The 25,086-nt window shown below is 45.9% G+C and overlaps 1 protein-coding gene across 4 annotated transcripts in view; it reads left to right on the forward strand.

Moving 5' to 3' along the window:
• CAPRIN1 (cell cycle associated protein 1) overlaps window positions 1-25,086 on the forward strand; it is a 79,872-nt gene that overhangs the window by 53,121 nt on the left and 1,665 nt on the right. For 2 of the 4 annotated variants that reach the window (XM_005304552.5, XM_005304553.5), the window contains exons 12-18: window positions 4,176-4,237; window positions 5,585-5,695; window positions 8,902-9,051; window positions 15,082-15,232; window positions 15,864-16,058; window positions 16,648-16,748; window positions 23,558-23,621. In XM_005304552.5, the coding sequence (XP_005304609.2) occupies window positions 4,176-4,237; window positions 5,585-5,695; window positions 8,902-9,051; window positions 15,082-15,232; window positions 15,864-16,058; window positions 16,648-16,748; window positions 23,558-23,621 (834 nt within the window). The remainder of the gene's footprint in view (window positions 1-4,175; window positions 4,238-5,584; window positions 5,696-8,901; window positions 9,052-15,081; window positions 15,233-15,863; window positions 16,059-16,647; window positions 16,749-23,557; window positions 23,622-25,086) is intronic. The other 2 variants (XM_065592684.1, XM_008179534.3) reach the window with 1 other exon arrangement.

A 25,086-nucleotide genomic window follows, 5' to 3' on the forward strand; every position in this document is an offset into this window, starting at 1 on the left:
CTGAACCCCTTCCCCAAATCCTCAGCCCTGCCTCCTCCCCCGGTGTGCCGCATTTCCCCCCCCCCCCCCCCCACCATTGCTTCCTGCGGGCCCCCCATGACCTCCCGCCGTAGCTCACCTACGCTCCGCCTGCTCCCCCTGGTGTGCTGCTGCTGCGCTTCAGGCAAGGGAGGGCGGAGAAGTGGAACAGTGGTGCGTTCAGGGGAGCAGGCGGAGCGGAGGTGAGCTAGGGTCGGGGAAAGCAGGAAGTAATGGGGGGGGGTAGAGGAACTGCTCCCCGCTCCAGCTCACCTCCGCTCCACCACCGTCGCCTCCTCCGAGTGCCCACCGCTCGGCTTCTCCTTCCTCCCTCCCAGCCTTGCTGCGCGAAATAGCGGTTTTGCGTGCGGCAAGCCTGGGAGGGAGGGGGGAGAAGCGGAGCAGCAGCGCGTTTAGGGGAGCAGGTGGAGCAGAGGTGAGCTAGGGTGGGGGGGTGCAGGAAGTAACGGGGGGGGGGTAGAGGAACCACTCCCCGCTCCAGCTCATTACCGCTCCACCACCGCCGCCTCCCCCGAGTGCCCCGCCGCTCGGCTTGTCCTCCCTCCCAGCCTTACTGCATGAAACAGCTGTTTCGCACACGGCAAGCCTGGGAGGGAGGGGGGAGAAGCGGAGTGGCGGTGGCGCTCTCAGGGGAGCAGATGGAGCGGAGACAAGCTGGGGCGGCGGGGGCACTATTTTCCCATGCCCCAGAGTCGGCGCCTATGATGGCCGGTGCCAGAATGCCGCCCCTAGAAATGTGCCGCCCCAAGCACCTGTTTGTTTTGCTGGTGCCTGGAGCTGGCCCTGGGAAAGGGGATGGGAGCCAGACTAGATCAGTAGAACAGGTCAGCCACCGATTTGCCGCTCGCCTCCTCAGCCCCCCTCCCCCGGCTCGCCGACTCACTCCCTGCAACTGCCTGCCCATTTGCCTACTCACCCCCCAAGGGCCGCACAGTGAGCCCACCTACTCAACCCCCGTGGGCCGCACAGTGAGCCCACGCGGGCCACATGCGGCCCCCGGGCCGCATGTTGTGCAGGCCTGCACTATAGTGATGAACACCATAGAAAAGCCCATGAGAAAATTAATAATTGTTTTCAGAGCAGGGTTTGATCAGCCTGCAGTAAATAAGGCATGGGATCACTCATTAAACAATAAGGAGAAAACAAAACATTGAATAAGTGCTCATCTAAGTGAGTACTATCCATTCTGTCCTCTGAATGAGTCAGGAATCCTGTGCGGGGGGGTGAATAGTTTGCGACCATGTAATTAAAGACACTATCATGCATATGCACAAGGGGGCTGAATTACGGTCGCCCCCCAGCAACATTAATTCTGACATTGCCTAACTTTTTTGAGTGCTTAACTTTAGGGCTGTCAAGCAATTTAAAAAAGTAATTGCAATGTAAATAAATGGTATTCTATTATCGTTTAATTTTTTACGTTTTCTACATTTTCAAATATATTCAGTTACAACACAGAATACAAAATGTACAGTGCTCACTTTATATTATTTTTATTACAAATATTTGCACTGTCAAAAAATAGTATTTTTCAATTCCTAATACAAGTACTGTAGTGCAATCTCTTTATCATGAAAGTTGAACTTACAAATGTAGAACTATGTACAAAAAAAACCTGCAGTCAAAAATAAAACCATGTAAAACTGTAGTCTACAAGTCCACTCAGTCCTACTTCTTGTTCAGCTAATTGCTCAGACAAACCAAGTTTGTTTACATTTGCAGGCGATAACGCTGCCCGCTTCTTGTTTACAATGTCACCTGAAAGTGAGAACAGGTATTTGCATGGCACTGTTATAGCCGATGTCGCAAGATATCTTACAAGCCAGATGCACTAAAGATTCATATATCCCTTCATGCTTCAACCACCATTCCAGAAAACATGCATCCATGCTGATAATGGGTTCTGCTCGATAACAATCCAAAGCTGTGCAGACTGTGCATGTTCGTTTTCATCATCTGAGTCAGATGACACCAACAGAAGATTGTTTTTCTTTTTTGGTGGTTCGGGTTCTGTAGTTTCCTCATTCGAATGTTGCTTTTTTAAGACTTCTGGGAGCGTGCTCCACACCTTGTCCCTCTCAGATTATTTGGAAGGCACTTCAGATTCCTAAACATTGGGTCGAGTGCTGTACCCTTTTTTAGAAATCTCAGATTGGTACCCTCTTTACGTTTTTTGAAATCTGCAATGAAAGTGTTCTTTAAATGAACAACATGCTGGGTCATCTGAGACTGGTATAACATGAAATATATGGCAGAATGCGGGTAAAACAGAGCAGAAAACATACAATTCTCCCACAGGGAATTGAGTCACAAATTTAACTAACAAATTATTTTTTAACGAGCATCATCAGCATGGAAGCATATCCTCTGGAATGGTGGCTGAAGCATGAAGGGGCATATGAATCTTTAGAGCATCTGGTACGTAAATATCTCACGACGCCGACTATAACGGTTCGATGCAAATGCCTGTTCTCACTTTCAGGTGACATTGTAAACAAGAAGCGGGCAGCGTTTATCGCCTGCAAATGTAAATAAACTTGGTTTGTCTGAGCAATTAGCTGAACAAGAAGTAGGACTGAGTGGACTTGTAGGCTCTATAGTTTTACATTGTTTTATTTTTGACTGCAGTTTTTTTGTACATAGTTCTACGTTTGTAAGTTCAACTTTCATGATAGAGATTGCACTACAGTACTTGTATTAGGTGAATTGAAAAATACTATTTTTTTTGACAGTGCAAATATTTGTAATAAAAATAATATAAAGTGATTACTGTATCCTTTGTATTCTGTGTTGGAAATTGAAATCAATATATTTGAAAATGTAGAGAAACATGCAAAAATATTACATTTTCATTGTTTAATGGTGTGATTAAAACTGCAATTCGATTAATTTTTTTAATTGTGTGAGTTAACTGTGATTAATGGACAGCCCTACTTAACTTTGCAACCATAATGAACATTTAACAGTTGTGTATGTAACTTCCTTATTTTAAAAAAAGCAAACTAAAAAAATCAGAATTCCTTTATGTGACATACTGATCATTGTATGAAGAGTCATCGGTGGGTTTGGAATCTTCTGATCCACTGCTCCAAGCCTGGACATTTAAGCTAACAGAGTAACTGGTGGTGGTAGTGGTGGTAGTAGTAGTAGTAGTTGTAATCCTTTGTGTCAACTAGCACTAGAGAAAATGGGACACTTTGCCAGTGGATTTGAAAGGAATTTGATAGAGGAATGGTGAGACTTAAGAAAAATGTTTTGTCCATTTTAAAAACTCTTGTGGAGCTTTTCTACAAATAGCTTTAGTGCATCATGCTTTGGAGAAGAGACCTGAAATTTGGAAGGATGTGGCTATTGTGGCAGAGTTATTCCTCTTGAAAACCCACTCACATCATGCCAGCTTATAAGCATCTGAAAAACTGTGGTTCATGTGCTCAGTAGAGACTTTGATTTTAGCAGACAAATTCCTCAAAGATTCCATCTGCACTGAGCATGTTCCAGCTCAGGGCTGAGCAGGCCTTTTGCTGCAACTGCAGTTCTAGGCTGCTGCCAGCTATGCCAGGTTTAGACACCTGAAATGTGATCAGAAAGTCTGTCTTTCCTGTACTCTCAGTGACTCACTGCTGGGCCCAGGCAGCACGGTGGCGCACACCGCCTGATTCAAATGCAGATAAGGGGCGAAGAATGGGGACAAGGACGTGGGAGGGAGGACTGGCGCTTGAATGGAGTCAGGAGGCACTGGACTGGGACTTGCTAGAAACTGGGACAAGGAGCCAGGGTGAGGAAGAGAGAGAGAGGACTGTGATGGGACAGAAGAGGTGAAACAGTCAGAAGAATCTGTACCCACACGGGAACACTCCCGTCCAGAGGCTGGAATGGAACCCAAGAGTCCCTGTCCTTGTTCTCTGCAATGGATGAACCATTTTAGCTGAAATTTCCCCCCCAAAATTCCTCTTGAGACTGACTGACAGCCTGGAAAATTTCAACCCAAAATGTTAGTTTGGCAGAGTTGTAAACAACGTCTTATGGGATGTGTTGGGCAATCTTAGTAAAAGGTAGCGTTGCCAGACTTGCTTATAATTTATACCATGTAAGAAGTCTCTTTGTAATGTTACATAGTAAATTTATTGTATTTCCAGTTCATGCTGAATCTAGACTTTCCCAGCCTAACCAAGTTCCTGTGCAACCAGAAGCTACGCAGGTAAGATCTATCCTCAATAAATGGTTTACTGGATCTTTAATTGGCTTTAGGTTTATTTTAATTGGTGAGGATTGTGTTGGAAGAGGTTAACCATTAGGTGCGTCAGAAATCAAACTTATTTTTTCTTTTAAGATGTTTTTATATTGTTAGTTTCCACTCCCCTTCAATTTTTGGTGTCTGCGAACTTGATAGTGGCTGTATTTACATTGGAAAAAGCTGATACAAGAATCAGTGACAGTGTAGAGGGTCTCATGACTTTTTTGTTCAGTAGATGCATAAGAGCCCTGAAATGAATGGAAGCTAGCAGGAAGCGTCCCTGCTAGAAGACCGACAAATGCTTCACCATTGAAGATCAACAAGAAGTGCCATGTGGAGTAACAGAGATTGAGAATGTTCATTAGGAGCAACGTGCCTTTTAGACTGAACTCTGTGTGGGAAATGTGTGGTCTTAGAGTGATTGTCCGCACAAGATTCTGCTGCTGGGGCCATGCCTGTGCCCTAGGTGCATTCATACCCCCCCTGAACTTTATATTTTCCAGGGTTTTTTTTATAATGTTAAGTGGTGCTTATGCGTTTTCCTCAATATACTCCCCCTGGTCCAAACCAGTTCTAACAGTAATTCCTCAACCATTTATATAGCTAGCAGCTAAATTGCTTCCAGCTTGCTGTACAGTGGATTAGGGATATGTGATGGTTCAAAAAGGTGACTCTGGCAACCAGTCTTGTGGGCTTCCTCTCAAGAATTTCCTCTCAAAAACCTCTGTTGCAAGGCAGTGCGTTTATTTTTTGTAGGTGGTTTTGGATCATGTTGGTGATGGAAGCAGAACAGTTTTTAAACCAACTTTACTGGTCTGCTTCACCCCGTAACTAGCCATCAGGCCACAAAGCCTGCAAGGAAGTTGAATTAAAATGAGGTAAATTTAGTTAGGGTGGGTTCATGATGACCAACATCACCCCAGTGCCTGCTGCTACACACTGTTCCTCATCCCTAGTACTCTGTGCTTTTTCTTGTGGTCATCTTAGGAGACATAACAGTAGGAAGAATTTTCATTTAAAACAAAACACACACCTTCAACTGGATTGGACAAAAATATAAATGAACTTGGAACTTCTGCCCAGAGCAGTGGGTGTACACTAGAACAGATCAATTAAAATCGCTTTTCCCCTGTTTCAGCATCTAAATTTTAATCAAATTGTGCATAAGTATATTGCTACTGTGGATATTAGTAAAAATGTTGGGTATCCATAACAAGATTTTTACCACAGGCACAGTTCCTTCCAAAGTTGTAATGTCTGGTTTGTAAAACTTGAAGGAGCTTTTGCTAAATCTTAAATTCTTTCTGGCAGGTGCCCTTGGTTTCTTCTACAAGTGAGGGTTACACAGCATCCCAGCCCATGTATCAGCCTTCTCATACAACAGAGCAACGGCCACAGAAAGAATCAATTGACCAGATTCAGGCAAGTCCTATTAGACTTTATTTTGCGAGCAATATACTATCTCAATCTGCAGGTGTGAATAAAGGGGTAGTGTATGATGCTTTGAAGATAAAGCTTCATAGTTAAAATATTTGTTTCAGGTGTCAATTGATAACCCTTTTTATGTTGTTGTAATTATTCTTCTTAGAGTGCTTGCTCATATCTATTCCAATTAGGTGTGCGCGCGCTGTGTGCATGGCTGTCGGAGAATTTTTACCCTAGCAACACCTGGTGGGTCGGCTGTGGAGCCCCCTGGAGTGGCGCCTTCATGGCGCTTGATGTATACCCCAGCTGACCCAGCGCTTCCTCAGTTCCTTCTTACCGCCTGTGATGGTCATTGGAACTGTGGAGTTCTGCTTCGCTGCTCTCCACTCTCCCTAGCATAGTTTATTTTTAATAGTTTACAGTTAATAGTTAATACACCAGACCCGCTCTAGAACTCAAGTCTATATAGCACAAATTCGCATATAATGCGGTCGTGGCCATGGATCCCAAATTTAATTACTTTACTTGCAATTCATTTTAATGCGGTCCCGCGCATGGATCCCAAATCTTGTGTTCTAGCGAGGGTCCGGTGTAGTTATAGTTCTTGAAATGGTTGGTTTTTTTCCCCTCCTGCCTGATTTTTCTCTTGGGCTCATGCCCAAAGCTCCGGGATTCAAGCCCTGCGGTTCCTGCTCTAAGCCCATGCCAATGGGTGACTCCCATGACTCTTGCCTGAAGTGTCTGGGGGAGTCTCATCAAGCAGACAAGTGCAGGATCTGCAAAGGGTTTCGTCCCCGGACTAAGAAGGAGCGGGACTTTTTGTTTAAAACCGCTCCTCGTGGAGGCGGCTCTTAGCCCTGAGCCTCCTGCGGCATGCCAAGATCCAGCACCGAGCACCTCTGTGCGCATCGTCCCGGCGGCAGCGGAAGGAGCTGCACCATGGTTGGACTCTGAATGAGTCCCGCAGCACTGATGCTCCTCAGCACTGCAACCAGCCTGGCACTGCTCCCATCCTGGCCAGAAGTGGCACCGGAAGCTGGAAAAAGGGTGGCCCGTCTCCTCAGAGACCAGCCTCCCTGAAAGCGCCCGAGGGCGGGTGCCGGTATAGCCTTGCCTCGATGACTGGCTTATCCGGGGCGCACCAGAGAACAGTCCCACCTCCACTTGGTCACGGACACGTTTCGTCGGTTAGTGGCAAAATCGACACTAGAACCGACCCAGAGAATAGAATTCATTGGGGCGGTTCTAGACTCCGTGCAGGCACGAGCCGTCCTGCCGGACGCTCGTTTCCAGTCTATTGTGGCCCTTGTCCGGAGCCTTCAGAGCTTCCCAACCTCGTCGGCAAGAAGCTGCTTGAGTTTTCTCAGTCACATGGCTTCCTACCTGTATGTGACCAGGTACACCAGACTTCGACTACGCCTGTTACAAGCCTGGCTGGCATCAGTCTATCGCCCAGGTTGGGACACTGGAGTGTCCTGGCCTCCCTCTGCTGGTGGCTATATCCTCAGGCAGTATGCGAAGGAGTTCCTTTTCACAGCCTGCAGCCCTCCTTGTCCTTCGTCACGGATGCGTCAGCCCTGGGATGGGGCACCCACCTCGGTTGGAAGGTTCCTCAAGGGCTTGGACCATCTCTAGCCACAAGATCGATAGCCAGTCCCCACATAGGACCTTAGCCTGGTCCTCTCCAGACTTATGGGGTCCCCGTTCGAGCCGCTGGCCGCCTGCTCCCTTCTCTACCTCTCCTGGAAAATGGCTTTCCTGGTGGCTATCACGTCGGCGCGGTGGGTCTCCGAGCTGAGAGCCCTTACCTTGGCACCACCTTACACGATCTTCCATAAAGATAAGGTGCAGCTTCGGCCTCACCTGGCCTTTCTTCCCAAGGTTATATCAGCCAGGACATTTTTCTTCCATTTTTTTAAATCCAAAACCGCACGCTAGTCGCCAGGAACAGCGGCTGCACTCCCTCGATGACCGTAGGGCCCTTGCCTTCTACATTGAGTGTATCAAGCCGTTTTGGAAGACGACTCAGCTCTTTGTTGCGGTGGCGGTCCGGATGAAAGCCCTCACGGTCTTCTCTCAGCAGATCTCTTCATGGATCACGTCCTGCATTCACGCTTGCTATGATCTGGCTGGTACTGACCCCGCCCCTCACTGCTCACTCCACAAGGGCCCAGGCTTTGTTGTCGGCGTTCCTGGCCCCGATCCAGGAGATCTGCAGAGTCGCGACTTGGTCCTCGGTACGCACTTTCGCTTCGTACTATGCCATTGTCTGGCACGCTAGAGATGACATGGCGTTTGGTAGAGCAGTCCTACAGTCCACGTTGCTTCACTCCGACCCCACTGCCTAAGTAAGGCTTGGGAGTCACCTAATTGGAATCGATATGAGCAAGTACTTGAAGAAAAAATGGTTACTCACCTTTGTAACTGTTGTTCTTCGAGATGCGTTGCTCATATCTATTCCAAACCTGCCCCCTCTTCCCCTCTGTCGGAGTAGCCGGCAAGAAGGAACTGAGGAGACGCTGGGTTGGCTGGGGTATATATCAAGTGCCATGAAGGCGCCACTCCAGGGGGCTCCACAGCCGACCCACCGGGTGTTGCTAGGGTAAAAATTCTCCCACAGTCGTGCACGCAGCGCGCGCACACCTAGTTGGAATGGATATGAGCAACACATCTTGAACAGATACAAAGGTGAATAATTGTTTTTTACAAATGCCTTGACCTTATTTGTGACTTCAAATTTTGTGAAATCTTACATTTTTTGGTAGCAGTTGTTTGAGTTCTCTATATTCAAGACTTAAATTCATTAAATCACCAGCAGCTAGATGCTGATAGAGGTGAGAGGCTAGTACTTTTCAGTGGAGCACCTTGTGGAGAATTTCATTGCACAAGCATGCAGGATGCTAGCTTGGAGGAAGAGGGGCATGTTATTGACCGTGGCTAGTAGGTGTCATGTTGGGCACTTGCTTTTCCTCCATTCACTCACTTCTGTCCTTCTCTGAGGTTCATGAGAGTGGGAAACTTTTCTTTTTCATTCATCCAATTGTGCTGTGGAGGGAGGGCTATAGTTTTAGTTGAGGTAGAGCCTCCTTCACATGTCAATAGCAATATTTTTCAGGCCTTGCCTATAATTTGGTATAGGATGACTTGACATAATCAGTTGCTGCATGAATTATTGCTTAAGTGGTCTTCATTTCAATTGCTAGGCTTCAATGTCTTTGAGTGCAGACCAAACCCCAGCATCGTCACCACTTCCTACTGCACCCCAGCCACAGGTATTCCAGGCTGGGTCTAGCAAACCTTTACATAGCAGTGGAATCAACGTTAATGCAGCTCCATTCCAATCCATGCAGACAGTAAGTACCAAATGAACTTAATGGTAAATCACTTTGTTCTGTTAATCAAATCTTCTGATAGCCATTATTTTGATCCTGGAATGTGTTATATAATTGCACTTAGAATAGGCTCTATTCTTCTTCGAGTGGTTGCACATGTTAATTTCACTGTAGGTGTGTGTGTGTGCCTAGTGCACAGATGTCAGAGACTTTTTTTCTCCTCAGTGGTACCTGTTGGGGTGGCTGGAGTGCCCCCTATGGCCGCTCGCCACTGTGTGCTAGTATAAGAGGAGCCACCCTCAACTCTTCTCAGTTCCTTCTTCCTGACCGTGATTGTTGTCCGCGATTTCAGACTTGTTTATTCAAATACCTTCTTCACGCCTTGTAAATAGTACTCCTGATAGAATTTTGTGCAAAACAATTAAAAATTCTGCACACAATATTTTAAAATTCTTCAAATTTTATTTGTAAATAAATAAAGGTGGAGGCTCCAGCATGGCAGTGGCGAGCACGGGCCACTGGCTGCACGGAGCAGGGAGATCACTCTGCAGGCCACTCACTTCCCTCCTCCTTCCCTTCAGGGACATGGATTTGGCAATGAGGGTGCACCCACCCTGACACAGCGCAAGGGCGAGGCCTGCCTCTCTGTGCCAGGCGCACCAGGTGTGGGCAGGCAGACTCAGCCTGGCAGGATCCAAGCGTGGAGGGGCTTAGTGTGGGGGGATTCAGGTATGGGCTGTTAGGGTTCTGTGTGGGGCAGTCTGGGTGAGGGCATCTCAGTGGGGATACCGAGGGGGGGAATCTGGATGCACTTGGGGGGGGGGGGGGGTTCCAGGTGCAGGGATAATGGGACTTAGCAGTGGGTCCAGACTTACGGGGGGGGGGGGGGGGGAGGGAAGGGCTCGGCAGGGGGAGTCCGGGTGCTGGGGGAGTGGGCCTTGGTTGGGTGGGGGTCTGAGTGCAGTTGGTTGGGGCTCAGTGGGGGGTTCCAGGTGTGGGGGGGCTAGTCAGGGTAGTCCAGGTACATGGGGTGTGGAGTTTGTCATGTTGGAGGTTCTAGTGCGGGCGGGTTGAGCTCACCGGGGGGATGGCCTGGGTTCAGGGGTAGGGCTCCAGATGTAAGGGGGTGGAGCTTGGCTGGGGGAGCCGAGTGCAGGGGGTGAGGCTTGGTGGGGGTTCAAGTGTAGGGGTCTGGGTATGGGAGGGGGTTCAGATACATGAGGGTGGGCGGACGGGGGAGCAGCTCCCCCGACAGTGATCCCTCCCCCTACACTGAGGAGCGATGGGGGCAGGAAGCGAGGGGTGTGAGGATGTGGAGCTTCCTGTAGCAGGGGAAGATTTTTGCGGGGGGGGTCTGGCCCGGCCACTTTGCACTCTTCCCCCAGCCAGGACTGGCCAGGGCATCCCCCAGCCCTAGGGCTGGGTGCAGTGGGGGGCTCTCAGTGTGGGGAGGTGTTTCTGGGTGAAGGCAGGTTAGGCTTGGCAGGGGTTCTGGGTATGGGTGGAGTCTGGATGCACACCAGCTGGATGGGTCTGACCCAGCACCGGCTGGGGCGTCTTCAGGCACTGTCTCTCCACTTCCCCTAGCCCACAGTGATTTACCTCTCCATCGGCTGCTCTGGGTGTCCGAAAAGATGCACCTATGCTGCTGGGGAGGGGCATGTGACTGCTCTTGAGGCTTCCCTTTGCTTCCCCATCAGAGTGTCATTTTTTTTGGCAGAGAAGCAAAGAAATTTGTGGGGGGCATGAATTCTGTGCCCACACACCACCACCAGAAGGCTGCAGGGCCCACCAAGATCTCCTGAAAAGAGTGGTCTCAGGTGTTTGGCATCCAGGCAGGAGAGGTATCTCTGCCACCTTGATTGAGATTGCTCTGCCAATCAATGAGGCAGTCATGGAGCTCATCACGACTCTGTGGCAGACACCCTTTTCCCTGGCTTCAACAGCAAAACAGGCTGAGACGATACTTCACCCCCTCTAAAGGGTATGAATGTTTTTGCAATCACTCCTCCACTTCTCTTGTGGTATCTCAACTGCCAATGCGCAGGAAAGAAAGAATGAACATATCTCCACTTCAGAGCAAGGACTCAAGAAGACTAGATTTGTTTGGTCACAAACTTTATTCCTTAGGGAGCCTGCAACTAAGATCTCAAACCAGCAGGCACTCCTGAGTTGATGCAATTATTCACACTGGGAGAACACTGCTAAATTCAAGGACAAAATACCAGAGAATTACAAACAAGAGTTCTCTGTAATGGTGGAGGGGGGTAAATTGGTTGCCAGAACTGCCCTCCAGGACAGTCTGGATAGTGCAGATTTAGTGGCATGAACTATGGCACCAGCGATTGCTGGGAGAAGGTATTTATTGTTGGTCATCCAAACTAGCTGCCAGAAGTACAACAGCTGATACAGGACCATCTGTTTGAAGGGCCTACCTATTCTTTGAGAAAATTGATGGCAGGCTTCATAGCCTTAAAGATTCCCGGGCTACACTTAAATCCCTGTCACAAAAAGGACGCACCTTTTTGTCACCATAGCTTTGCTCCCCGTTCCCAAGATCCGCCTAGGAAAACAGAGAAGGAGCTATAGAAGGCACCCTCCTCTTCGGTGTCAATGAGCTTATCACATCCAGCTGCCCCTTCCAAACAGGCATTTTGATTGGGTAGTGAGGACATTATTCCAGTCTCCTCACTTCTGTCTGCTCCCCCTTTTTTTTGTTTGTTTACCAAATGCTTGTCCCGCTTCCTAAGTACTTGGACCCACATAATGTCAGACCGGTGTGCCTTAAATATGGTGGAACAGAGGTATGCCATCCAGTTTAATACACTCTGTGCCTCTCTATATACTCCCGCTCCCCCAGTCAGGGACCACTCTGGACCTCCCACTGAAGGGCAATGTCAAGAATCTCTTTCAGACAGATTATAGAGGAAGTACCGTTGAGCCTCAGGAGAGAAGGCTTCTATTCCTGTTATTTCCTGATTACCAAGACAAAGGGAGATCTCATGCCCATCTTAAATCTAAGAGAGTTGAACAAATTCCTGCAGAAAATAAAATCTCACACTGTTCCTAGTGTCAATTATCCCTTCCCTAGAAGGAGGAGACTGGTATGGGGCCCTTGACTTGAGGGACACGTACTTCCATTTTGCAATATGTACCGGCCATTGAAAATTTATCAGGTTAATGCGTGATATTCATCATGATCAGTTCATAGTGCTTCTGTTTGGCTTGGCAGCTGTCGTACCAGCTCATCTTCCAAAATTAGGTATCCATGTCTTCCCATACCTGAGTGACTGGTTGATCAGAGTTGCAGGTTCTGTCCAGGATATTCACTGCTCTATCCATATTCAATGCTCTGAGGCACTGAATGAATTGAGAAAAATCAGTATGGACGCCTGTACAGACAATAGATTTCAGTGGAGCAATCCTTGACTCTACAGAGCCAGAGCTTTTCTAACACAAACCAAGTTCAAAACTATTTGAGACCTAATAGTTCGAATGAAGGCTTACCTGCTCATAACAGCACGTAAGTGCCTCAGGCTGCTACGTCATATGGCAGCATGAACCTATGTAGTGCAGCACGCCAAACTGCCATTCAGGAAGCTGCAAACATGGCTAACAGTATATGCCCTGAATTGCTACCATTTGGACAAAATGGTTCAAGTGCCAGAGCTAGTCGTGTTGTCTGTGGATTGGTGGATAGACCCTCTAAAAATTTGCTTGGAAGTTGGCTTCCTTCCCATGCAATGAACATGCACTCTAGTCGCGCACACATCGTCTCTAGGTTGGGGGGCTCACATTGGGTCCCCGAAGACACAAGGCCTTTGGTCATAAATGTCAGGGAGTTGAGTAGTACATCTCAACTCAGTTGATTCACCTCAAAGCTGCTTACCTTTCGGGGAAACAGAACACAGTGGCAGGTCAGCTGAGAAGATCCTTCACCGATCAACACGAGTGGTCATTACGCCCAGATGTAGCCAGGTTTATTTTCCAACTCTTGGGGTTTCCCCAAGTGGACCTTTTTGCAACAAGACCCAATAGAAAATGTTGCTAGTTCTGTTCCCGGGGGTCTCAGCCTAGGTCCCCAACAGATGCCTTTCTCCTATCCTGGGAGAATTCCCTTCTATATGCCTTCCCTACAATTCCTTTGTTCTTCAGAGTAGTATCCAAAAATAAAAAAGGACCATGCTCGTCTCATCCTTTTAAAGTACCGGCATGGCCCTTTCAGTACTCGTACTCAGCTTTCCTGATTTTGTCAACAGAGCCTCCTCTATTCTTCTTGTTGGATCCAGACATAATTTCTTGAGACCACTCCAGCCTCCACAAGCGCTCCATCTCACAACATAGATGCTTCAAGGCAGAATCCCTTTGAAAGGTCCTACTCACGGGATGTCCAGAATGTACTTCTAAATAATGGAAGACCCTAACTGGGGTCACTTACTTGGCTAAATGGAAGTGCTTCTCCATTTGGGTTAATGAGAAATGTATATCTCCTTGGCAAGCACCCCTGAATATTGGCTGGATTATCTTCTAGATCTAAAACAGAATCTGACTGTTCTGTAAGGGTGCATTTGGCTGCTATCTAAGGCCTTGGCTACACTCGCGGATTCACAGCGCTGCCGCGGCAGCGCTGTTAAGCGCGACTGTAGTTGCGCCGCCAGCGCTGCGAGAGCTCTACCTCTCCGAGGGGATAGCTTGCAGCGCTGCGAGCGAGCGTGCAGCGCTGCAGGCGCTGATTACACTGGCGCTTTACAGCGCTGCACTCGCTGCGCTCGGGGGGTGTGTGTTTTTTCACACCCCTGAGCGCAGCAAGTGCAGAGCTGTGAATTGCCAGTGTAGCCAAGGCCTCAGCTTTGATGTATGGGTGAATAATAGATTATGCCCTTAAGTGCAGGTCCCCATCCCTCCTTGAGATCTCAGCTTAGTCCTGGCAATTCTAATGGGACCCCACTTTGAACACCTTGTGACTAGCTCCCTCCTTCACCTTTCTATGAAGGTGGCATTTTAAGAGATTTAGTTTCAGAACCCCCTTATACAGTTTTTTATAAAGTTAAGGTTTATCTTCAGCTGCAACGAAAGTTCCTTACAAAAGTACTGTCTAGTTTTCATGTTAACCAAATGATATATTTGCCCCTGTTTTTTCCAAAACTTCATCACCATAAGCATGAAGAAAGACTTCACTCATTGGATGTGAGAAGAGCATTCGCTATCTACCTGGAGTATACTAAATCGTTCTGGACTTTTATGCAGCTTTTTGTTACAGTTGCTGATAGAGTTAAGGGCCAAGCCAGTTTCCTCCTAGAGAATCCCTTTCTGCATCCATTTATGCTACCAGCTGGCTAATGTGACCTTGTCATCTGGAGTACTGGCATGTTCTGCTAGAGCACAAGCAGCTTCTGCGGCTTTCCTAGCTCGCGTATCACTTGTTGACATTAATAAAGCACCAATTTGGTCATCAGCTACACCACCTCCTCTCATTACACCATTGATTATCAGTCCAGAGATTATGCCAGTTTTGGGCGGGTGGTCTTGCAATCACTATTCAGATAAACTCCCGAATCCACCTCCATAGATGTTTGCTTGAGAGTCACCTACTTTGCAAATTATGTTCAATAACTCGAAGAAAAAACGGTTACCTACCTTTCTGTAACTGTTCTTCGAGATGTGTTCCACATTTCCATTCCACAGCCTGCCCACCTTCCCCTCTCCATCAGAGTACATCCAGTACAAAGGAACTGAGGGAGGTTGGGTTGCCTCCGCCTTCTTACATCACCATGCATTGGCATGGGGCAGGGGCGCTCCAGCTATCTTGACGGGTACTGTTGAAGGGGTTGTGGGGGGGGAAATGACATCTGTGCACAAAGTGCACACCCACCCACAATGGAGTGGGCATGTGCAACACATCTCAAAGAACAACAGTTACAGAAAGGAAGGTAATTGCTTCTTTTGTCAGTTTATAAAGCATATAGTCTCGGATTGTATGCAAAAGACATGTAAGTACAAATTGGGAAAATGTAGACCAGAGAGATATTTAGTTTTTTCCTACCATTGTAGGTATTCAATATGAATGCACCTGTTCCTCCTGTCAATGAGCCAGAAACCCTAAAGCAACAAAATCAGTACCAGGCCAGTTACAACCAGAGTTTCTCCAATCAGCCTCACCAAGTAGAACAATCAGAACTTCAGCAAGAACAGCTCCAGACAGGTAAACTTGTTAGACAAAATTAAAACATTCTTTTAGCCTAAAAGGGAGGCTTCCAGTGGAGGATAATCATGGAGACCAAATTCCAAGAAATCTGGCAGCCGACTTAAAATTAAATGGAATTTAGAATGCGTAAAATTTTGTTCTTCGGGGGAGTCTCTGCAAAACCGAAACTCTTAATGAGGAGAATCCAACTGAGGGGAAGTTCTGCATGCAGAATAATTTTTTTTTTTTATGGAGCAGTGTCGCTGCCTCTGGGCCCTATGTTTAGCAACTTCATGGAAAGATTGTGGAAGTCACTTGAGAATGTTTCCACTTGTTTCAGGCCTGTGTGGTGTGAAGTTTTCTTTCTTTGTCGATTTAAAAAAGAAAAAAACACCAGTGTAAAGTTTAATTGTACTGACTTGAGGCCTGTTGACACTGACTTCACTGAACACTAGACATCTTGCATTATTTTAATATTGTGGAGTGTGTCAGAATAGCAACTTTTAGTTCTGCAAACCATCTGTCTTTGGGTTCGTAAACATTTACTGCTGTGCTTGATGGTACTAAGGCAGACTTGATTGCTTTAAATTGATACCTTTCAGTGTTTGGGGAACATAGAAAACATAAACTTCCATTGTTTTTATTATAGTGGTTGGCACCTACCATGGTTCCCCGGACCAGTCCCATCAAGTGGCAGGTAACCACCAGCAGCCTCCACAACAGAATACTGGGTTCCCACGTAACAGTCAGCCTTATTATAACAGCCGGGGAGTGTCTCGTGGTGGATCACGCGGCACTCGGGGCTTAATGAATGGATACAGGGGACCTGCCAATGGGTTTAGAGGTAAAAAATAAATATATATATTTTATCAAAATTTTGAGACTTTATCTGAATTTTTTTTTTCAGGATCACAGAATGGCACGAGACCTTTGTTATGTTGGCCCTATTATTGTTTAATACAGAAACATATTGGGAAGATATTTAAGCTTGTGGAGGTGGTATTCACTTTGTTCTATCTTAACAAAGCAGTTTAAATTCTAGGCTTCAGCTGGACTATCTCTGAGAACTGAATGAAGAATCATCTTTTGTTCAGTGTTTGTGCAGTGCCTAGCACAACAAGGTTCTGGTCCATGACTAGGGTTCCTGGGCATATGGTAATACAAATAATAAATAACAGATTAAACATGTGTACTAAAGATTATCAGAGAAACATCCTCAGATACCACCTCCCCAGTTTTTTTACAAGGTCTTAATGAGAAGATGTAGGTTATTTTACAGATGTTTACACAGTCTGCTGGCACACAACACTTTTTTTATTCAAGTTTTTTTCTTAAAAGTCAATGAAGTCCCTCAGTGGCCTTTTATGTGTGTAGCATAACTTATGAAGACAGGTTATGTGCCCTTCAGTAAGCATTTGTATTCTAATCCGTAGGAGGGTATGATGGCTACCGCCCTTCATTTTCCAACACTCCTAACAGTGGTTACTCGCAGCCCCAATTTAATGCTCCTCGGGACTACTCCAACTACCAACGGGTGAGTTGACATTTAAATTAAAATTATAGGAATAGAAAAATCAGTTAAACTAAATGAAATAACTTGCTTAAAATAACTGGTAAGTATTCTTCTTAGAGTTTTAATTGCAAAATCTCGACAACTCCATATCAAATGTGTTTAGTTTACAAGTGAAAGTAAAGCTCCCTGCTCCGCAATCATCCAAATGGCCAGTCTTATTCACCCTGGGATTTGAAAATAAAGCTTTTTTGTGACTTCACCAGTAAAAATTTAAATTTTTTTCTCTGTCATTTATCTGTGGGCAACCCTTTACACATAGACATACTGGAAAATATACTTTAATTCTGCAGTTGGTACTTGGTTAATGATTCTGTTGATGGATGAGCCAGAATGGAATAGTTTACTTTCTTACAAGTTTTGGCTCTGCAATGCTAACAAATAAAATGTAATAACTGTATTACTAAACAGATACACTCCCTATGTTTATATTTTTATATATCTATATGCTTGGCAGAATTTGCTTTTTTTATTTTTTCAGCTGCTAATATTTATTTTTAAGCATTTTTTAGATTTATCACTTTAAATTTTCACAGTTGCACAAAATTATGGACTTTAAGCATTTTTTAGATTTTTATTATGACTGTCAATTAATGGCGGTTAACTCACGTGATTAACTAAAAAAAATTAATCGCGATAAAATTAATTGCCATTAATCGCACTGTTAAACAATAGAATACTAATTGAAATTAAATATTTTGGATGTTTTTCTACATTTTCAAATATATTGATTTCTATTACAACACAGAATACAAAGTGTACAGTGCTCACTTTATATTATTTTTATTACAAATATTTGCACTGTAAAAATCAGCAAAATAAATAGTATTTCTTCTTCGAATGCTGTCCCTGTGGGTGCTCCACTTTAGGTGTTCATGCGCCCCTGCTCTCGTAGTCGAGACTTTTAGTAGCAGTCCCCGATTAGATCGCACATGCGTGGTCCCTGTCTCTCATGTTGCTGCAGGCAGTTTACCGATGCTGTGCAACTAACCCCCACTCAGTTCCTTGGCTAGGAGTGGGAGCAATCAGCAGTGCCTCTTGCTACTTTGTAGTTAGTTACAGTCTGTTGTTTAGTTTCTTTATTAGCAGCTACTTAGCTTGTTTCCTTTTCTCTTTTCTCCTTTAAAACAAACAAACAAAAAACCCTCACAGCCAGGAACTTCAGAAAGACAACTGTTTTGAGGGCTCTCAGCACCTTGCCTCCAGGCTCGAAGTGCCTGTCCCTGACAGCCACGATTGTTGTGTTTGCTGCCTGTGTGTTAGTGCCTCCAGGTGCATTGCCTCAGGCTCACAGAAAGGCAGGGAGTGGAGAAGTCTCTTGGACCTGTTGGGGCATGAGGCTTGGGACACCCCCTTCCCCCCCCCCCACCTCCCCACCCCCACACACTTAGCCAACCTTGGCTTCGGACAGGAATGCTTTCCCCAACCCTACATCGGAGTGCCACGCTGGGCATCGCTTGAGGAAGCACCTGGATCCCCTCCACAGGGCAGGGGGGGACCCCATAGCCATCCCGCCGATAATAATAGCACCGGCTGTGCTGTTAGTGCCAGGAGCTCAGGTGGCTGAGTGCTTCAGTACCGCTGCAGACAGAGACTTCGGGGAACGGCTCCAGCACAGGCACTGAGGGGAGGTTGGAGCGCCGTGCCTGCACGCCACAATCTATAGCCGCTCCGCCGGCAGGCATCCAGTGCCGGCATCGCCTGTGCTGTCAGTGCCAGGAGCTGAGATGGTGGTAAACTCCGGCACCGCTGGAGCCAGAGACTCTACAGGAGCAGGCTCCGATGCAGGCACTAAGGGGAAATCAAAACCCCATGCCTCTGCACCGTGATGTATATTTATTCTGCGGGCAGCCATCCAATACTGGCACCAGCTGTGCTGTCAGCACTGGGAGCTGAAGTAGCGGAAATTCCTGGCACTGCTAGAGCCAGAGACTCTACAAGTCTCTGTCACGGCTCCGACACAGGCACTAAGGGGAAACCAAAAACCTGTGCCTCCGCACCACAATCTACAAACAGCAGTGCGGTGGCGCTACAAAAGACAGCTTCTTCAAAGGTGTACCCAACACGCACAGAGGCACAGCCAGCAGCGCCACCTTCTCCTCCGCAGTCCTGGTACTGACAAGGAGACAGCCCCAGGGGCCAATCAAACCAGCACACTAGCAGTTCCTTAGACAGAGGGTTCTGGTATTCAGCTCTGCCCCTGATCTCCCCCTATTTGCGGTACTGATACGAGAATGATTCTCTCGGCACCAAATCTCCCTGTGTCCCCAACATCACTCACTGTCTCGCTCCTTATTTGAAGGAGGAAGATGAGGAAGAACAGGGAGCTATTCCATCATCGGCTCCTATCCATCAGGAGTCAGTCAACCCAGGAGTCTCTCCTGAAGCATATTATGCTGTTCCTGGGTACTTACAGTGGTATGGGGACTCCCATGCCGCTCCCATGCCAAAGGGCATACTGGACTCCATGGGTCATAGGCCCCACACAAGGGGGGACTGCCTGCCACGGCCCAGCACACAGTAATTCCCCACAGCTTCTGTACCAGCACCCTCTGGTACCAGGGGAAGAGGAGGAAGAACCATCCACTTGCCATCATTGTCCACAGGGGACACGTTAATGCCTCCTCCCTCCTAATATAGGGGATGATTTCAAATTGTTCCATGGCTTATTTGGGAGGGTGGCCCTCTCTGGATATTTCCTTTGAGGAAGTCCCTGTGATACAGCATGGGCTAGTGGACTTTTTTGCATACATCCGCTCCATTTAAAAAAAAAAAAAAAATTGCCATTCACATGAATGAGGCACTGATGGACCCTGTAAGGGTCATTCTGTGGACCCCTGCAGCTGCCTCTCTAGCCGGCAGGAGGTCCAATGGGAGGTGTGTACCAACAAAGGGCATGGACTTCACATCCAGCGCCTAATTGCTTAGTGATACATGCAGTCCAGCGACGTGGCATGCAACAACAGCCCTGAAACACAACTTGTGATAAGGACTGGAAAAGACTTGATCAGTTTTGGCAATAAGGCTTACTCCTTGCCTACCCCTCACCTCTCATAGCCAACTATGCAACATCACTTCAAAATCTTGATGTTCGGAGGGCATTGGCTTCTTACATAGACAGGACTAAACCATCCCATAAATCACCCAGACTGTTTCTGTCCATCACTGAATGCTCCAAAAGGAGCACCGTCTCTAAACAAAGCCTTTCCACTTAGATCCATAATCGCACAAAACTCTATCATGAGTGTAACTGCCAATCCCTCATGGGGATTCGCTCACATCCCACTAGACCCTTAGCCTCCACGGCTTCCCTGCACAATGTACCTATGACGGACGTTTGTAGAGTTGCTGCCTGGGCCTCAGCCCATACCTTTAGACAGCACTATGCCTTAGAGCAGCCCCTCCCCCAGTGTTTACCAGAGCGGCCAGATGAGCACCGAGAGCAGGGCAGGCTCCCTGCCTGCCTGCCCTGCGCAGCTCCGGGAAGAGGCTGGAACGTGGGGAAGGGGTGGGCGGAGGGTCTGTGTGTGGCTGTTACTTTAGGCAGCGTCCCCAGCAGCTCCCATTGGCCGGGAACGGGGAACCTCAAGCAACAGAAACGCAGTGCCTCAAGCAACAGAAACGCACAGCCCCTCTGCCCCCGCTTCCCCATGTTCCAGCCTCTTGCGGGGGGCAGGGCAGACAGACAGGGAGCCTGCCCTGCCCCCAGTACGCGTCGGGCCAGATCCTGATCCCGAACCCTTCCTGCAACCAAACCCCCTGCCCTGAGCCCCATGCCCTACTACTCCAGTACCCTGACCCCCTGCTGTACCTTGCACTCCTCCTGCACCCCGACCCCTCTCCTGAGCCCCCTGCTGCACCCTAACCCCTTGCCCTGACCCCCCTGCTGCACCTTGCACCCCTCTTGTACCCTAGCCCTGAGCCCCCTGCCACACCCTGCACCCTGACCCCTTGCTGTACCCCACACCCCTCCTGCACCCCACACCCCAACTCCCTGCCCTAAGCCCCCACCACACCCCACCTACACCCCCTGGGGGCAGGGACTGGGCAGAGTTGGGGTGGAGATTTCGGGGAAGGGGTTGGAATGAGGGCAGGGAAGGAGTGGGAAGAGGCAGGGCAGGGGTGGGACCCCATGGAAGGGGTGGAGTGCGGGCGGGGCTGAGGGCGGCGGGGGTATGTGTGTGTCAGTAATTCGGCCCTCGGGCCAATGTACTAGTCCTCATGTGGCCCCCATGGTCATTTGAGTTTGAGACTCCTGCCTTAGAGCAACAGGCAACATCTGACACCTCCTTCAGATGCTCTCTACTATCAGAGGTCATGACTTCAACTCCGAAGCCCCTCCTTCCATCGGAGGGCACTGCTCTGAAGTCACCTAAAGTGGAGCACCCACAGGGACAGCACAAGAAGAAGAAAACAAGATTACTCACCTTGTGCAGTAACTGAGGTTCTTCAAGATGTTTGTCCCTGTGGGTGCTCCACTACCCTTGCTCCTCCCCTCTACTTTAGAGTTTTCTTATTAGTCTCTGCAGTAGGGAAGGAACTGAGTGAGGGTTGGTCACACAGCGTCGGTTAACTGCCTGCAGCAGCGCGAGACAGGGACCACGCATGTGCGACCCAACCGGGCACTGCTACTAAAAGTCTCCGACTACAAGTGCAGGGGCTCATGAACACCTAAAGTGGAGCACCCACAGGGATACACATCTCGAAGAACCTCAGTTACTGCACAAGGTGAGTAATCTTCTCTTTTCAATTAACTTCATACAAGTACTGTAGTGCAATCTCTTTATTGTTACGGTGTAACTTACAAATGCAGGGTTTTTTTGTTACATAATTGCTCTAAAAAACAAAACAATGTAAAACTTTAGAGCCCACTCAGTCCTACTTCCTGTTCAGCCAATGGTTAAGACATACAAGTTTACGTTTACAGGAGATACTGCTGCCTGCTTCTTATTTACAGTGTCACCTGAAAGTGAGAACCGGCGTTCGCATGGCACTTTTGTAGCTGGTGTTGCAAGATATTTACATGCCAGATATGCTAAACATGCCCCTTTATGCTTCAGCCACCATTCCAGAGGACATGCTTCCATGCTGATGATGCGCGTTAAAAAATAATTTAATTAAATTTGTGACTGAACTCCTTGGGGGAGAACTGTATGTCTTCGGCTCTGTTTTACCTGTTTTCTGCCACATTTCATGTTATAGCAGTCTTGGATGATGACCCAGCACATGTTCATTTTAAGAACACTTGCACAGCAGATTTGACAAATCGCAAAGAAAATACCAACGTGAAATTTCTAAAAATAGCTACAGCACTCGACCCAAGGTTTAAGAATCAGAAGTGCCTTCCAGAATCTGAGAGGGGTGAGGTGTGGAGAATGCTCTCAGAAGTCTTAAAGAGCAACACTCAAATGCATAAACTATAAAACCCAAACCACCAAAAAAGAAAATCAACCTTCTGCTGGTGGTATCTGACTCAGATAATAAAAATGAAAATGCATCAGTCTGCTCTGCTTTGGATTGTTAATCGAGTAGAACCCATCATCAGCATGGACGCATGTCCTCTGGAATGGTGGTTGAAGATGAAGGGACATATGAATCTTTAGCGCATCTGGCATGTAAATATCTTGCGACAATAGTGCCATGTGAACGCCTGTTTTTACTTTCAGGTGACATTGTAAACAAGAAGCGGGCAGCATTATCTCCTGTAAATTGTAACCAAATTTGGTTGTCTGAACAATTGGCTGAAATGGGACTGAGTGGACTTGTAGGCTCTAAAGTTTTACATTTTTATTTTTCAATGCAATTATTTTTTGTACATAATTCTGCATTTCTAAGTTCAACTTCTATGATAAACAGATTGCACTACAGTACTTGTATGAGGTGAATTGAAAAATATTATTTCTTTTTTTACAGTGCAAATATTTGTAATAAAAATAAATATAAAGTGAACACTATACACTTTGTATTCTGTGTTGTAATTGAAATCAATATTTGAAAATGTAGAAAACATCCAAAAATATTTAAGTAAATGGTATTCCATTATTGTTTAACAATACGATACATTTAAAAAAAATTATAATCGCGCGATTAATTTTTATTCAAATTTTCACAACTGTGGTAAATTATATGGGGGAATGTCAGACTGACTAATGACAGTAAACATTGAGATTCAAAAAGTTAAAGCTTTATAAACTGTTAAAACGCATTGTCAATATCCTATGTCCAGATATACAAAGTCAATATCTGTAAATCAGCAAATCATAACTGTTTTTACTATTCATTTGCTAGTCCATTTGTAACAAACCTAAGTCAGAAGTCTGAATCACTCGATTTTGACCCTTAAGTTCTCAAGTAGCATTTTTCTTTCTTTGCCTAGCTGTAAACTTTGATTATTTATCAATATTATTCATCGGTTTGTGTGTGTACAGTGACATCTACGTTTACCAATAAAAATTGTAATCCTTCCAAGCCTAGATATGTTATGTAAAGTTTAATCACTTAGTCTGTGAAAACAGTTTAAGATGTTTATTAGTTGCTAATGAACCTAACTCCTTTCTAGTCTTGTGAGGCAGATTAGGATTTCCTGTTAAGAATTACAATTCTGTATTTTGTCCGTGGCATCATTTAACTGAAAAATGGATGGGTTATTTCGAAATACTCTTGAAACTTAATATTTTTAATAGCAAATATTTAACTTTCTAAGGCACAACAAATGACTGCAGTGGTTTAATGAAGATACCTTAATTTACTTCTCACTTTTACACTTTCTTTAGGATGGATATCAACAGAATTTTAAACGTGGCTCTGGACAGAGTGGACCGCGGGGAGCCCCTCGAGGTAATACTCAAATTATATGTTCCTAATTCTACTGAACTGGAGTTTCTGATGCAATCTCTTAGAGGGTTGTGGATCAGAAAACATTTTACCATATACAACTAATAGGCCACAATTCAAAAATACATTTAAACTTTCCTGGAACTTTTGTTGGAAGTTGTTAGTTGGCTATTGAATGAAGTATTTTTGTTCGTAAGAAGTTACATTTGTCTGCTGAGATTTAAGTTTATCTTTGCATCCACACTATTCAGTTGCCTTTTTTCTTACTAAAAGAAAATGAGCCCTGAAAACTTGAAAATATATTTTTTGGTAAAGCTTTGCACCCATTTCACTGCTGCCCCTACTAACTCAATTCGGAATTTTAATTTTTTGCTGACAAGATTTGCTAGAATTTTGACCGCAGGCTTTTCTTTTGTATGTTTTCTAAAGCTCCCTTGACTTCTGAATTTGTATATTGATATTTCTTCAATTTCAATAAAGATGTGTTGCGTTACTTGCAGCCTGTTGCGGAGTATTTTTTTTTTTTTGGTCAACATATTTACAAATTCTGCCTTTTGTTCATTTAGTTCCTAGAGTCTTCAGGAAAGTGATTATTTTTAAAGTATCAATTCCTATAGAGATAGGTATTTTTTCCCTTTGTAAAAATCTCCTAAAATATTTGCAGCCTTATTTGCAGCTGCACAGTGTTCTTTATTTTGAGAATGAAACAAGTATTAATATATCTCTACCCCGATATAATGCGACCTGATATAACACGAATTTGGATATAACGTGGTAAAGCAGCGCTCCGGGGGGGTGGGGCTGCGCACTCCGGTGTATCAAAGCAAGTTCGATATAATGCGGTAAGATTTTTTTGGCTCCCGAGGACAGCGTTATATCGTGGTAGAGGTGTATATTGAAATCACTCAATCATATATGAGCTTAAGCTAAATGTTTATCAAATAGCCAAAGCTGTAGTTGAGCTAATCTTTTTGCATTTGAACTTTAATTACTTTTCAACAATACTTCCATAGTTTTTCAACAGGCACTTGGTAACTACGTTGCATGTTCTCCATTTCTGCTGCCTAAAATATTGAAATATATAACATTAGCCAACTTGTGGAAAGGTCTGTATGCGTTGTCAAAAGGAACTGTCCTAATAGTGTGATGGGAATGGGGATTGAGAGTCTGTCTAATCGTGGTGAAGTTATAGCAATGCTGTCCATAAATATATTCCAAATAGGAAAGTCCAGGGCTCATTGCCAGTAAAATACAGGTAAGTATTTGGCAGAACGGTGGATTGATTGAAGATAGGTTTTTTTAAATTGATGTGTCTATCTTCAACAGAACAATAGCTTGTGATCTATTTTCAGAATGTTGTTGAGACTTTCAAGTGGCTCGATACAAAGGAGCAGGGAAGTGAAAGCAAACCTGCGACTGGCTGTTTGATAATTTAAGAGACCCTTTAGCTTAATGGCTTTAAAATAAT

This window comes from Chrysemys picta, chromosome 4 (genome assembly GCF_011386835.1).
Source record: "Chrysemys picta bellii isolate R12L10 chromosome 4, ASM1138683v2, whole genome shotgun sequence".
In the NCBI taxonomy this organism is placed as follows: Eukaryota; Metazoa; Chordata; order Testudines; family Emydidae; genus Chrysemys; species Chrysemys picta.